Source organism: Diabrotica virgifera, chromosome 9 (genome assembly GCF_917563875.1).
Source record: "Diabrotica virgifera virgifera chromosome 9, PGI_DIABVI_V3a".
Classification (NCBI taxonomy): domain Eukaryota; kingdom Metazoa; phylum Arthropoda; class Insecta; order Coleoptera; family Chrysomelidae; genus Diabrotica; species Diabrotica virgifera.
This window is the reverse complement of record NC_065451.1, coordinates 176,884,587-176,901,591: the sequence shown is the minus strand read 5'-3', so window position 1 is coordinate 176,901,591 and position 17,005 is coordinate 176,884,587. Positions and strand designations below refer to the sequence as shown.

The 17,005-nt window shown below is 33.4% G+C and overlaps 1 protein-coding gene across 2 annotated transcripts in view; it reads right to left on the bottom strand.

Moving 5' to 3' along the window:
* Nucleotides 1-13,087: 13,087 nt before the first annotated feature.
* The window catches only part of LOC114333143 (ubiquitin carboxyl-terminal hydrolase), a 35,736-nt gene continuing 31,818 nt past the window's right edge, over nt 13,088-17,005 (bottom strand). For both annotated transcript variants that reach the window (XM_050661364.1, XM_050661365.1), the window contains exon 6: nt 13,088-13,359. In XM_050661364.1, coding sequence (XP_050517321.1) covers nt 13,267-13,359 — 93 coding nt within the window. In that variant the 3' untranslated portion in view covers nt 13,088-13,266. The remainder of the gene's footprint in view (nt 13,360-17,005) is intronic.

Genomic DNA, 17,005 nt, shown 5'->3' with positions numbered 1-17,005 from the left:
GAGGTTTGGCAACACCGATCTTCATAAGCGCAATGTTCTATTCTTAACGTGGAACATTGTATAGTTGTTCAAACATTCAAACAAAACTTTTTCTAAAATAAAACATTTCAGCGAAAACCGCATATTTCTATCTTGAGCCGTTTAGAAGTTATAGGCAGTTAAAATGGGGGAAATATAAGTGGAGATCCGGTATTATGTAGAGCAGCATTTTCATGTGTAATATTTCTAATTACTCCCACTAAAACAGAATAATCACTCTCACTGTTTCACCTCAATATTTGTAGTTCTAAGCCCAGCCGCACACCAAAGAAACATGAAACGAAAAACATGAAACATGAAACGAAAAACATGTTTCATGAACCTAAAACACTGCTAAACAAATCTCAAAGTCCGCCTACCAATGAAACGAGTGTGATTCATGCTCATGACACATTTTTATTTTCGGAGTTTCATAAATGGGTGGACGTTTATTTGTTTAGCACTGTTTTATTTCCATGAAACGTAATTTACGTTTCATGTTTCTTTGGTGTGCGGCTGGGCTTACAGTTTAATTTTCGCAATATGCACAAAGTTTTACCGATACTGTGCACTACCTATCTAGTTGTGGTCTATCGTGTTCGTACTATTCTCCTTGATATATTTTTGCTATCAGTTTTCAAGCATCTTGGTATATTTGGTTCTGTCTTATAATACCTTTTCCGCCGATGTTGGATCTTTTTGTATGTGGTTCTGAGTAGGTTTATTACTTTTTGTAGGTCAACATTTTCTATCCTTCGTCTTCAAGTGCTATGTCCGTTGCGAACGTTGGCTATTAACATGGCCATTCTGATCTGGCTTATGCCACTTATGTGAGCCCGAACCATTTCCTCAGATCTCTGGAGCCACGAGTGTCTTCTCCTGCCTGGTCCTCGCTTAGTTTTCCTGCCTGTGGCCTAGATATTCAAGTTTTTTTTTGTTTAATTGTGCTCACGATTTCTTTCTCTTTTCCAATTCTGTAGATTACCTTTATGTTGGTGATATGTTCGGTCCAGGATATACGAATAATGCGTCGGTACACCCAACTTTCGAAGTTTTTCCTGAGCGTCTCTGTCAGCGTCCAGGCATCCACACCATATAGTAAGATTGAAAAAATATAGCATTGAACTAGACGTAGGTTTAGGGCATGATACTATGACAGGAAGATATGCACACTTGCAATTCTAAATTCAATCGACTGGCGCATGACGTCACTGCGAGACTAAACCAGGGAACTCGTGTGTATCTTATTTTGACGATGAATCATATGGCAACGCTGTTTCATTACTATAAATGAATACTTGAAACTTGAACTGTGAACGGTGAGTGGCCCTTGATGCCATATGTTGCACTAAGAATTCATAACTAGTTACTTTATGTGAATACGTGGTTTGAAAATGCATAATTAATTTGTAAAATTAATTATATAAATATATGAATGTACGATTTGATTGAGTACATTACAAACAAAATAAATAAAGCTATAAGACATAAATTAAATATCATACAAAGCCGGTAAAACGTAAATAATTTGAAAAATAAACGAAAATCGTGTCATACTTCAGACTGTATGAATATTATTTATTATTATTTATTTATTTATGATATTATTTGACAATTTTTATGATTTTTCTCTTGCGGATATTATAATTATCTTTAATATTTTTATTTAGCATCCTTATTTTACATAAGATACATTTTACATCTAAAAAAATAATTTTTACGTCGTCACTGAGATTTACTTGTTTTGCGGCTTCTAATAAGTTTTTCAGATAATGTTTACTAATTTTTTTATGTACTGCGATTATAAGTACGAAAAATATGTTCCATTTCACTACATTTAGTTACAAATTCCAGGGTTGGTTTTAGTAAACAACCCTCAGAAACGTGGGTGGTTTACCCAGGTAAACGATTTATCGTTAGCATCCGGCATCCAATGGTCTTAACGTTCCTACAGCTGGAAGGGGGTAGCCTCTTTTTCTTAATAAACGATACAATCTTGCCCCTACAGCGTGCAAAGTAATGGCTGAAGCAATATCTTCAATTGACCACTCAATTTTTTTTTAGTTTTTAATTTTTTTAACTGCCCTTTAGTAAAAATTCTTTCAACTGCACTTTTTTCCTCCTTCTCTCTACTAAGAAGTTCAATCAATTTTTTATTTTCAGTTTGCAAATTATTTGTTTGTTTAATAGCTTTTTTGACTATGTCTTTTTCACTGAAATTAAATAATTTTTTAGTATGTAGATCATAAAAAATATGTATTATGTAAATTTGTAGATTTTAAAAATAGGTTTTTTCTCTTTAATTTACATTACATCTGTAATTTACATTACAGTTTGAGTAGCGATATCCTTAAATTTTGTGTCGCAAGTTTCTTCTACTGCTTGTTGTGCAATCATCTAACACATTTGACATTTCAGGTTGTAGTTCTTTTGTGTTTTCTCTGTAATAAAAGTTAAATATACAAAGAAGACATTCCATTACCATATTCGTAGTAAAAAATAAGTTATTTATAGAGCTATCAAAAATAAAGTGTTACTTCGAATTCAGAGTTCTATTAAAATGGCCATTAGTATCTATAGAAACATTTTATCTGTCGTTAAATTGTGTATAAAATCAAAATACTTACATGTTTTTTAATACATTTCTTATCTCTATTCTTCTTTTGCGTGTATTTTCAATCGATGTTTTAGCACTTGGGGTCTTTATTAAATGAAGAGAAAGTATTGCATCATTTCTTAACTTCCACTTGTTGTCAGGTAATCCCAATAGTTTTTCTTTTAAACAATAGTCAACCTCTGTAAAATGTTTTGAGCATATTATTCTCGCGGTATCGACATTAAATTTGGCTCACTGAAAACACTTGGAGACCCACACTTTACGTATGTGTTTGTCTCTAGGAAATACGAAAAAACGACACTTCGAAAAAGTTTTACTTTTTTTATTGTTATTGTTTAAACAACCCACCACTGCACAATACATGGTAAACAAAAATTAGTCTTCTTTATAAAGTAGGAACAGATAGCCGAGAGCAACTTGCGTTCGATAAACAAATTAGGTGATATTAACACAGTAAACTGAACGTTTTCACCACAAAATTTATGTAACTATATAATATAAAAGTATTTACTACATAAACGAATACACAAAAATCTCATTCAATACGTTTTGAAGCAACACGTGAGAGATAACTATTGTATTAACACGAATGAACATGAACACAAATAAAGAATTCTCTGTATAGTTGTCTCTGGTTTACGTCACAGTGAGCGATAGGGATGCAAGACCATCCTGCGCGTTGATTTATCTTCTTGTCATAGGTCATAGTATCATGGGTTTAGGGTAAGAGATAAATCTTTGCTTATGAGAAGCTTTTTCATATTGTTAAATGCTGTTGCCGAAAAAGAGATAGAGCAAAGGATCGTGAAAGGAAAAAGGGTAATTGCCCAGGCAACCGTGACGTCATATAACATCGAGGAAACGTCAGTTTTGGTTGAATATATACACGTGTTTGAACATCAATCACGTCATATAGACGTCTTTTGTAGGTGATTTTAAATACGTAAGATTAATGACGTTAAAATACGTTTTCATTTGAGACAGCCTAAGTCTGACGTCACAAAATTGTGAGGAGCTTAAAAAGCTTGTTTGTTTTGACTTCAAACAATTTAGTTTACCTATAACGTTGTTCATAAGAAATTTCTCATTTATTGTTTACGTTCTTTGTGTCTTGTGTGATAAAATAAGATGTTTCATTGAGATATTTAGTTGAAAAAACGTGTTAATTAAGAGATTTTTATTCGCTTTTGCTCAGTGAGTTAGTTTAATGCAGTAATTCTTCTTGTCAACTATTTGAGGTTATGTTTATTTTCTGTTAATGAACTAATTATGTGTTATCGAGTTTAATTAAATTAATTTTTAGCCTACATTTTTATGTTACCTCTTTTTTATGTATGTATGTATGTATCGGTTTTAGAACGTCTTTCGACGTTGTCCGATGCCTAACTTCCACGTCCTTCTATCATCCCATTGGCCATCTCTAAGATCCCTTGTACTCATTGCTTTGGTTACCCCTTCTTTCCATGTCTTTTTGGGTCTTCCTCGTTTTTTGCGGTTTGGTGGTACCCACTGCATGATTTTTTGGGCAATCTTGTGTCTTCCATTCTTTGAACATGACCATACCAAATCAACTGTTTCCTCTCAATGTATGTTGTTAAGTAACCATCTATTCCAATTCGTCGTCTTACTTCCTCATTTCGAACTCTTTCCCTACGGGATATACCTAACGATCTTCTAAACACATCCATTTCTACAGCGTCTAATTTTTTCCTGTTGTTCTCGGTTATTCTCCAAGTTTCTGCTCCGTAAAGTAGGCTGCTTTTAATAAGTGTTTCATAGATATTGTATTTTCGCTGTATTCCTATTTCGGAGCTCCAAAGTATTCCATTTAGACAGCCAATTGTTCTTCTAGCTTGTGTTACCCTTTTCTTTATTTCCCCATCGTCTTTTCCCGTTCTATCGAAGATTACTCCCAGGTAAGTGTATTCACTACAGGATGTGATTTGTTCATTATCCTCTAGTTCGATATTGGATAACTCAGCTCCTATGGGTAGGTATTTAGTTTTTTCCACATTAATTTCCAAGCCCCACTGTTCATATTCCTCCTTTAGTTTTCTTGCCATATACTGTAGGTCGTCTTTATCATTAGCTATGATGACTTGGTCATCAGCAAATTGTAAGGTATATAAACAAACCTCCCCGAGGTCTATACCCATACCGTGGCATTTACGTTTCCACTGGTTTAGTGCTTTTGCAACATATATCTTGAACAAAGTTGGTGAAATACAGCAGCCTATTTTTTATACTATTTTGAAACATCTGAAAGAGAAAGAGGTCACTTTTTGAAAGTATTACAGACGTGATTTTACCGACGGCGACGTGTAAAAGTTGTTATCTTTTTGACGTTTTAAAATCGTCACAATTATGACGTCAAATCGATGAGACAAATACACGTGATTTTCAACGTCAGTACTACGTCATAGAAACACGTCAATTGGTCATTTTTATGACGTGTTATCTACATTATAAAAACGTCGTTTGTTTGTCTGGGTGGATGCCTAAACCCGATGCTATGGTCAAAAGAACTATCTAATCAAAGAAAACACATCTTATCTTTAACTCAATCATTAAAAGTATAGTGCTCTATGGATGCCAAAACATGGCAACGTACTAAATCCCTGGAACAACGCCTACTTGCATTGGAAATGGACTTCTGGAGAAGATCGGCTAGAAAATCAAGGCTTGAAAGAATACAAAATGACCAAATCAGAAATATAATGTGAGTCAAGTCAACCATCATAGACGTCATTCAAAGGAGACAACTGATCTGGTATGGCAATGTAGAAAGAATGGACGACGACAGACTGCCAAAACAAATTCTAAAATGGACGCCAAAGGAAGAGAGGAAGGCCGAAACAATCCTGGCTAGGCGGCATTCAAAAGGCAATGTCGGAAAGGAATCTTCATCCTGGCGAATGGAACGACCGACGAAGCTGGAAACTGAGAACCGGAAGCGAAGAACGCTATAAATAACCGGGATAATAAAATAAATAAATGCTGTTCGCTCTATTCTCGCCATAATTTCTGTTCCCTTTTTGCATTTACGGTGGTACCTAGGTATTAGGGTGGGCTAAAAAAACACTAAAACACGTATCCTCTGATCACAGTCTTCTTATTGCTAGGTTTCAACTTCAACTAAAAAAGACGCAAAAAAGCCGCAACAACAATAAACTTAACATACAGAAACTAAAGTCAGAAGAAACAAAAGAAAATCTGAAACACGAAATCAACACAAATCTAGACAGAAACCCAGGAAATAATTGCAACGTAGAACAGCAGTGGCAATTCTTCAAAACCTCTATATTAGAACCAAGTAAGAAAGTACTTACTACAACCAAATGTAAGAAAGAAGAATGGATGACGGAGGAAATTCTAGACTTGATGAATGAAAGAAGAAAAAACAAAACCATTAATAAGACCCGCTATAAACAGCTTCAAAACCAAATAAGAAGAAAAATTAGGGAGGCTAAAGAAACCTACTTCTCTGAAAAATGTAAAGAAATAGAAGAACTGCAAAACACATATGACAACTTCAACCTACATAAAAAAGTCAAAGAACTAGCCGGAATAGGAAATAGAAGAACCTCAAATATATTGCTCGACAAAAATGGAAATATTATAATGGAGACAAAACGAAAACTACGACGATGGAAAGAGTATATCGAGGAACTATTTCATGACCAGAGAGAAGCTAGTACATCCATAGATAGCCAAACGGGAGATGTAGGCCCAGAGATAACCAAATCAGAGGTTAGTCAGGCAATAAACTCTATGAAAACCAATAAATCTGCTGGTCCAGATGAATTGCCTAGCGAGCTGATAAAGTTGGTCAACGAGAAAAACCTGGACATAATAGTAGAACTGTTCAACGCTATCTATACTACTGGAATCATCCCTAGAGAAATGTTGACATCAGCCTTTGTGTGTTTGCCAAAGAAGGTGAATGCAAAAAAATGCAGTGACTACCGAACCATAAGCTTAATGTCACATACCTTGAAAATTCTATTGAAAATTATCCACGCCAGAATACACTCTAAACTGGAGCTGGATATTAGTGACACTCAATATGGGTTCCGCAATGGTATGGGTACCAGAGAGGCATTATTCTCCTTCAACGTGCTGACACAGAGATGTTTGGATGTTAACCATCCTCTTTACGTCTGTTTTATAGACTACAATAAGGCGTTTGATAAAGTAAAACATGATCGACTCATGGAAATCCTAAAAAATAAAAACCTAGATGAAAGAGATTTAAGACTAATAACACACCTCTATTACAATCAGCGAGCAATAGTAAGAATTAAAAAAGAAACATCTGAAGAAATGGAAATAAAGAGAGGAGTCAGGCAAGGCTGCATACTATCACCTCTATTATTTAACGCTTATTCTGAAGAGGTAATGCGAGAAACTCTGGAAGATGAAACAGTCGGCATAAGAGTAAATGGAGTCTTAGTTAACAACATCAGATATGCAGATGATACAGTAATAATAGCCGATAGTTTACAAGACCTGCAAAGACTCATGAGTAAAATAGTAAGGTGTAGTAGGGAGTACGGACTCTCTCTCAATATCAAAAAGACGAAGTTTATGAAAATTAATAAAAACAACCATAATACTAACGAAATCTTGATAGTAGAGGGCCAGCAGATCGAAAGAGTAAAAAAGTACACTTACCTAGGAACACTTATAACAGAAAATAATGACTACACTGCAGAAATAAAAGTCAGAATCGAAAAAGCACGTTCTAATTTTATAAAAATGAAAAAGGTCCTATGTAGCAAAGATTTAACATTAGCTCTTAAAGTACGCCTAACAAAATGTTACGTCTACAGTGTTCTATACTATGGAGTGGAATCATGGACGTTAAATGTAGAGACAATGAGACGACTTAACGCCTTTGAAATGTGGACCTATAGAAAAATTATGAGGGTTTCCTGGGTAGATAGAGTTACAAACAATGAAGTACTGAGAAGAATAGGTAAAGAAAAGGAAGTTGAACTTACAATTAAAGAAAAGAAGCTACAGTATCTCGGACATGTGATGCGGGGCGAGAAGTATGGTATCCTACGACTCATAATGCAGGGAAAGATAGATGGCAGAAGAAGCATCGGAAGAAGACGAATTTCATGGTTGAAGAACCTGAGAGAGTGGTTTGGATGCAGCTCGAAACAACTATTTAGAGCTACTGCCTCAAAAATTAAAATAGCTATGATGATTGCCAACCTCCGTAGCGGAGATGGCACCTGAAGAAGAAGAAGAAAAGAACACTTTTTGTTTTTTTTTTATTCGCAATACCTCACAAAAGTTGTTAATTACCTGTCCGAGTAAAACTCTGAAAAAAATTTCCAAATAAAATAATGTTTTCCGTTCGCGCATTGCATTCAAACTTTTAAAAATTTGTGAAAATTTGCTGTTTTCTTTAATTTTTTTAAAAATACAAAATGTATTATTATGAAAACGCAATAGCTCCTAATGATGAGTTTAAGGCATGAAGAAAACAAAAAAACGACGAATTTAATAAATTTTTATTGTTAAACGTTCGCGCAAAGCAGTTAACTATTACAATTTCTCACAAAAATGACCGATTTTCCAATTTTTTTTAAATCACATTTACTTACTCAAATAACTATAATTAGAACAAAATAAAATAATTAAACAAAAAACAAACAATTTTATTAAACAGTGACGAACAGTTTTATGGACCGTGACAGGAGGGTGGTTCTTATCAAGCCATCTCTTGCGTCTACTCCACACACTTTTTTTGAAGCTTCAGAAACGAGCTTTACACACCGTTCTACTGCTTGTGTGTGACAAGGAAAATCATCAAAATCAGGTGCCAGAGTGTATCAGTTGTTTAATTTCTTCATCCGTGATCCTCCTTAAAAGGGGAGGAGGAGAAAGTTTACACGTGTCCCAAAAAAGCATGTCGGTGTAGTCTGTAGCATCGAAATTTATCCTCGGAGTGGTGAAATTTCGTATTAGCTTTCCCTTCATAAGCGATCGTGCTTTCCAAATTCGGCGCAACCCTAGTTCCCTGATGAATCTACTTTCATCAACTCTCATTGTAAGAAGCAAATTTTCGGGATGAGCGAAAAATGCGTTCCGCTCAATCACAGGGTCAATGACTTGCAGCAAGTTTTGAGATAGATAGCGTGATGTTCTGATGGTTTCAAAAACAATTTTCGGACCATCTGTAAACTTTTTGCTTGTTTTAATTTTGAACCACAGAGGCATATAGCATTTTAAAATAAAATGTATTAACTGCTTAACCTCTTCAGAGGGTATTTCCATGCTTACATAAAGTCGGAGTACTCGATTAGCCGCAGTCAACCACCTTGAATGTGAAAGGGGGGCCAGGATCACGGGCCGCCAAATCTTCTGAAATAGTACCTGTATTGATGGCAACAGAAATGTCAAGTAGGTACATTTGATCCTTGCTCAGGACTTTTCTGTCTATAATAGGTATGGGGCAATCCACAGGCTCAAATTGGACCGGCGGTAGTTTTTCACAGCCAACAAGTTTTTTCCCAATTGGTCCACTGAAAGATTTTGGCCCTGTGGTAACTCCATCCAAGTGGTGAAAAAGGTGGCGGAACGGTAGCTCATTGAAGTGCAGCAGACAAATAGCCCACTGCACTGGTGTTCCAACATGCAACTCAATCTGATGAATGACACCTTTTTTCCAACCTGTATTAATCACCGTTCCATCACTCCCAATCACATCAAGTTCTTCAAGGGAAATCCCTTGTTTAGCCAAATAGGCAACTATAGAAGAAGCTATGTCTTTGGATAGTCCTGAAGAGGGAGAAACATGGCCAATATATTTTGATCCAGGTTCCTGAATGAGGGAATAGTGGTCTTCTTTCTCAGTTTTTCGAAAGCGATTTGAATTAATTTCTTTTATTACTATGGTTTCATCTTTTCTCCCATCAAAGTACAATCCATGTAATGCTTCCTTAATCGATTGACACTGCAAAAAATTTCCGTTTTGAGTTTTTCCTCTGCGTATTTTATTTTTGTCAATAACTTGGGAAGTGTATGTGTCATTAATGATACCAAAATCTTGAAGGACAGATGACGCGATCGCGGCCGTGGCTCGATCAGAGACTCCGAAACGATCACTAGCTAGAGATGTTGTTTTGAGATTGATCCTCATCTGCCATGATTTTTTATTTTTGACAACTCGGTGCCGCACTGGAGGGTCGTATAAGTCAAGGTCATCATCACTATCAGAATCTTTTTTGACCTTTATAAACTGTACGTTTTCGTCAGATTCCTTAATTATTCCTCTCGACGTACTTGGCTGGGGCTCTATGTTCTTGGTTTTTCTGTCAAGCCGTTTCGCTAATTCGCGTGTTTCCTGCAAGTCCAACGATCCAATCTTTCCCAAACCATACCTTCTTTGTAGATAAATAAATCGTAATTCAATAGCTGGAATTTTGTTGGCTTTCTCACAATGACAGTTTATTGAAATCGTGCACTTGCACTCACTCAACTTAGTTTTTTTACAAGTGCAGTTCACGACAATTGGACATTTACACGCAGCCATATCAAAAAGCAAGGCAGAATCACGTTTGAACTCGTCAATCTTTTTTTTGAAATCGGGTTTGTTTATGTCACGATGGTAAGATTTTCTGATTTTGTAGTACTTATCATGGTACTTATTAATAAGTTGCGCTATTCTTTCTTTGGTCACCGAAGGAATAGAAGCTTTTGAATACAAATTCATTATCTTTGTAGCAACCGTATTAGCTACTTCACTAAAGCTCACTTTTTTGTTGTTAGTGTAGAGTGACATCTCATACCTTACTTGGAAGCAGCACAATAAGACATCTTCGTAATTGGGGAGTTTATTATTTGGAAAATCTCGAGGATTACCAAGAATCGGGCATTCAAAATCCTTTCTTGTAGTGACTTTTTTACACGACATTTTTTACCAAAATTCACTAACACGATGAACAAAACAAAATGTTGAAAACGAACTTGAAACAGTTCACAAATATGACTTCGGTAATCGATAGGTAGTAGGTAACTGAGGAAGGAAGGTTAGACGAGATAGAGAAACACTCGGGTGAAGAGTGGGGAGTGTTGGGAAGAACCGGTTTCCCCCAACAGATCATATGATCTAGAGTAACCTCCGTAACAACCGCGTATAGTAAATTCGCCCGGGCGGAAACCGGTTTTACACGATTTTTTACATTCGATTATTACTTTAGAATACGACCATATGAACTGTTCAAACCGCAGCTTCGGTGGGAGATTGAAATAAGCGGTACTTATTATTACTAGTTTTGTTCAAAATTAAGCAAAAAGTTGTAAAAATACCATGTTTTACACGATTTGCGCGGTCAGTTAATGTTGAAAAACTACTGATTTCTATTTTTTTTTTAGGTTTCTCATACGCTAAATTCAACATTAGGACCTATTGAGTTTTGATAATAGTGAATTTAGTTCACAATATTATTTTCGCAACTTTTCAAAAGTTTGAATGGAATGCGCGAACGGAAGATATTTTTTTATTTAGAAATTTTTTTCAGAAATTTACTCAGATAGGTAATTAACAACTTTTGTGAGGTATTGCGAATCAAATAAAAAAAAATTGTTTTTTCAGCCCACCCTACTAGGTATACATAAGATTATACATGGTTAATAGTCCAGAGAAATAAGATTTTTCTCGTGACACATCCCCCTCCAGGCCGAAACCAAATTTTTTAAGTAGTATGGACATCTATATTAATAACCTATATGTTTCCTGCAGCCGATTTTGATGATATACATAGTTATAAACAAATAAAGATCAAAAAACGCTAAATTTTCGGTTTTTTCGTCTATTACCAAAAAGTTAAGCACTTTAAACAAATTTGAGTGTAAGAAACTCATAAATCGTATAAAAAACTTCAATATGGCATTCGCTGAATATGTCCATCCTTATTGGTTGCTTAGAAAATTGCAAAATAAATCATAAATTTTGAGTTTTTAAAAATATTCATAACTTATGTAAAAATTAACTTAGAACCTTCTTATTACACGGAATGCTGATACTTCTTGTACTTAAATTATATTTTAAATTTCAAAGCAATTGGTCAAATAGTTTAAAAGTTATTTAATTTGTTTATCCCAAATTCATTTTTTTTGCAACACTACAAGTCAGAAAATTATGAGGCTACAATCATACTTCGGACAGTTTATGAAAGAAGAACATTTATACTATTACCATTATTAAAAATAAATGACAAAAAATAATTTTAAACAGTGTAAAATTATTTTGAAAAAACATGTCGATTTTTTGCTTACTTATAAACAATTAGAATAACTTTTTAACCGTTACCTGTAGAAAAATTATTTTTTCATATTTAGAAAGACCGAATTTTTATACACATTTAGAAATAAAAACAACTGTCCTAGGAAAATTAGGGACAAAGTTAGCCCCCCCATTTATTTAATTCACATGTTTTTGCAAAATAATTTTGCAATATTTATAATTATTTTTTGTAATTTTTTTTAATTAAATTAATACTGTAAATTTCCTTCTTCCATAAACTATCCAAAGTATTACTGTAGCTTCATCATTTTCTGACTTACAGTGTTGCAAAAAAAATAAATTTGGGAAAAACAAATTAAATAACTTTTAAACTATTTGACCAATTTATTTAGGGTATGAATTAAGCACCATAAGTCTCAGCATTCCGTGTAATAAGAAGGTTCTAAGTTAATTTTTACATAAGTTATAAATATTTATAAAGACTCAAAATTTATGATTTATTTTGCAATTTTCTAAGCAACCAATAAGGATAGACATATTAAGCAAACGCCATATTGAAGTTTTTTATACCGTTTATGAGTTTCTTACTCTCAAATTTGTTTAAAATGACTATTTTCTTAGTAATAGATGAAAAAAAGCGAAAATTTACCGTTTTTTGATCTTCATTTGTTTATAACTATGTATATCATCAAAATCGGCTGCAGGAAACATATAGGTTAATATTATAGATGACCATACTACTCAAAAAATTTCGTTTCGGCCTGGAGGGGGTTGTGTCACCAACGGGCTATTTTTTTTTTCCTTATTTCTCTGAACTATAATTAGTATGTTGTTTATCCGTAACTGTCGAGCAGGTTGTTGCTTTTTGCTTATCAGCATCCATTTTGAATTCTTGAAGTTGAGGCTCAGGCCGTATTCATCACTAACTGAATTAGCCCTTTCCATTGCCTGTTGTAATTCATCTACGCTACTGGCAAGGATCACAGTGTCATCGGCATATCTTATATTGTTGGTTAACTCACCGTTTATTTTTATGCCCTTATTTGCATTTTCCATACATTTTTTAAATATTTCCTCGGAATAAATATTGAATAGGAGTGGGGATGAGATACATCCCTGCAGGACACCTCTTTTGATCTCCACATTTTCTATCCTTAAAGAAATATCGCAATATTAATATGTTACAAAAATTTGATTAATATTTATTTATTTGGCTCCAATGCTCATATCACAATTTCAGTACAAAAAATAATATAGAAAAACAAGGCACGTACAAAAGCTACACCGTAGAAATGAGTAACAGCTGATTTTGCAAACAAAAATTTAATCATAGTAAGAATAAGCTTTTAGACAGATCATTTTTCGATTTTTAAGAAGCCTCGGCCTCAACCAATGCCATCACAGTAAAATTAACATCTTCAGAGTCTCTCTCAATAAATTCTTTGCATACTTTTGCAGCATCCTAAAACAAATAGAGTAATTACATAATATAATAATAATCAATTTCATCTATGAAACGTCAAAATCAATTAGTCTTAAAATTAACAACTCAAAGACAAAATTTATGAGCAACCTTGTAGTCAGCGTTAAAATTCAAATTGAAAGCCATGGCATCGACTAAGTTATAGCTTATAACTACACTCCTGGCCAAAAAAAACGGACACCTTAAAAATGGGTCATTTTTGATGTCTCAAGTTCCCCAAACCTGTTGTCCGATTTAAGTGATTTTGTCCATATGTTATAGCTTTATTTTGTAACAATATCGCTGTAATAATATTGTTGCTAAACAGGTAAATTCTCATTGTATACCGGGTTGACCAATCAAACTGTGTTTTTATCTCAAAGTTCGCAACACCCTGTGGAATGTTCTAGCATTTATAAAATACTGAAATTAAAACCCAACTATAGCCTCAGGTTTTCTGAACATTTTGTTTCTTGATTCAGTCGCTTATGCTGGATAATAAAAAAGTTAGGTACACTTCGCGTCATATAAAACTGGTACACTTTTTTTTCCCAATGTAAACCTGTGTTCAGACTGACAATTATTGTTCGTGAATCACTTCGTTGTTGCCATAACAGATAACGGAATTGCACTAAATTTAAATACAAAAAAATAACGTTTAACATGTATATATTTCGAATTGTAATATATATATATTTAAATTACACATTTCGAGGGTTTAGTATCAAACAACGTTAACTACAAAAACATAAAGTGGCAGAAAATGCGAAAAACTGTTTTGAAACGTAATATCGGCCAACAAATTTGTAATTACGGAGGCAAAATACATTACAATAGAAATCTGTAAATTTATATAGTATTATTATGGTTTCTTTGACATATGGTAAAAATTATTACAGGTTATTGTTATTCTACAGAGAAAAAAATAGAATTTTTTTCTAATAATGTCCTGATAACGCTTTTTGATATTACCGATATATATTTTTTGTAACCGTTAACGTCGCAACTGATAATAATAGTTTTACTACAGGGTTAGCACTGCTGGGTGAAAATGTAAAAATATAATTTCCCTAAAATGTTGAGAAAATTTCACTGATATTTCCCCTTTTTTCAGGATATCTTTTAACTTAAATTCGCTGATATTTTCAAAATTTTCAGGATATCCAATGCAGCACTAACCCTGTATTATAAAAAATGTTATCAAGTGTATTTAAATAAAAAACTTTATTTTTCTAATAACATACAAATATTAAACTTATCAAATGTCTAAATACTTATAGGTACCATCTTTAAACGTCTTCATCTTCTGAAACATTTTCATTATGATCATCACCCCTTCCTTGAAGATTCTAGTAAAAGAAGTGATATTGGTCTTTGATTTTTGCTCACAGAGTTCTACTAAACCTTTTAACTTATTATTATTAATCGTTAACGGTTTGTCATATTTTCTTCTTGGCACAAGTTTGTTAATTGAAAATGTTCAAAGTTGCCTTCTCTGTATTTTTAATTTCGTAAAGTTGTCTGATTTAAAATTATATTTTAAATAACTGTGTGCAGTGTCTTCTTTTATAATATGTATATTGTAGCCAAACTATGTTCAACCATTTGATAACATTTCCTTCAATGTCAGTTTTTTTATTTTTAATCATTTTAATTTGAAGTTTTTTAAAATTCAAAATGTCTTCCTGATATATTTCAACTACTTCGTATTTTGATTTCTTTAAAGCCATTTTAATCACTGTACATATACCATCCCATATGGATGGATGGATCATAAATTTCCAAGCCTTTACTCGCGTTTTCGATGTGGGCATGGACCATATCACGTTCCATTTGGGAATATCCGGGCTCAAAAAATAACTGGTCGATTTTTGAAATATTTAGTGTTTCAACAACAAACAGAAACTTTTTTCCCGAACAACTTTCAGACATAAAAGCGAAGTCTTTCCCAGTAACTTCACTTTTCATTGTATTTGTAAGGCAAGAGACTACCTCAGAAGATCCACGACCCGCTAGTGCTTCGTGTCATACAAAGTTTTGTGCTACGACTAAACATTTTTTGTGTTAAACACTGACAAAATCAAAATATTAAATAATTACGACAAATATATACGTAACCGACAATAAGAAAATAACATATATGTTTTCTTTTAACTTCGGCAAAACTAAAAAATGTAATGAGTAATCAGATTATTGTAATCAAGTAATCATGTAATGAGTAATCAGATGGTAGAATCGAACAATATCGAAAATAAACAAATTTATTTAGCTATCCAGTATCAAAATGACGTTTTTCAAACAAATACGAATTATAATAATAACGCTGTCTACAATTACAGCTTAAAATATTAGTGTCAATAAACGTTAACAGTCGATAACTGTTTTTGATGTATCACGAAATTCACTGTGAAATAACGTTATCACCTCTTAGATGTTTTTGACACGAACAATTTTTTCACAATTGGTAGTTAACGTTTAATGGATTTTGTAATCTGCTGCAGATAGAGCTACAGGTTTTTGTTACTAAATGAAGTCGAAAACGGTAAACTCGATTATAGATATATCTCAATTTCACAAAAAATGTAGATAACGTTGTTTGACACTAAACCCTCGATTTGTTCACTGTAAAAGTTATTCATTTTGTATTAATTTCAAATTAATTTTTTTATTTTTCCAGTATGTTTTATTTATTCTACACAACTTAATGCAGTTTTGTCCTACAATTTACGAGAAACCAATCACACCTCTCCATTTGACATTAAACATAATAATTTAAAGTCATGTCAAGATTTATTATCTATCATTGTTTTTGAATTGAAATATTTCCATAAATTATAATAAAGCACGAATCAATGTATGGATACTTAATTGAGATGACGGAAAATTACAATTTTTTAGTTTTTAGTATATTAAAAAATGCGGTCTGACGCACAGCCCCGTTTTTACCTAGTTGGATATAATATTTTCGTTGAACTGGCAACGTTACCCTAGAAATTGGAATGACACTTGTGACAAGATCAACTTACACAACTTGAAAAACACGATTTTCGGTTATAAGAGTTGTACCAGTTTTTTTGACGCGAAGTGTACTTTAACAACTAGCCATGTGTTTCATCAATACAGGGTGCTTTTAAATAAGTATGACAAACTTTAAGGGGTAATTCTGCATGAAAAAATAACGACAGTTTGCTTTATAAACATATGTTCACAAATGCTTGGTTTCCGGGTGTTGAAATTTTTCTTACAACTGACGATTTATGTGTTGCTCTAAAGCTCGTTGAAATATGCAAATTAAATTTCGTGGGTTTTAAGAGGTAGTTATTGTGCATTTTTTGACATACAACTACAGAATTTTATATTCACCATTGGCGCGTATACGAGTAATACGGCTAATGGTCTAAATTTTTTATAGAAAAAATTAGTACGGCACTGAGATATTTCAAATTAAAAATTATTTTTTAAGTCCTCGTTCAATTTAAAATAAAAAATCTTTCTTGCAGTTTTTTCATATGAGGCGCCGTTTTTTTTGTGAAAAAAAAATCTTAACGCTTACAAAGTATTCGATGTAGTTTCCATATCCATAGAAACTTATTTCAAATACTTGTAAACGTTAAGATGTTTTTTGCATAAAAACGGTGCCTCATAT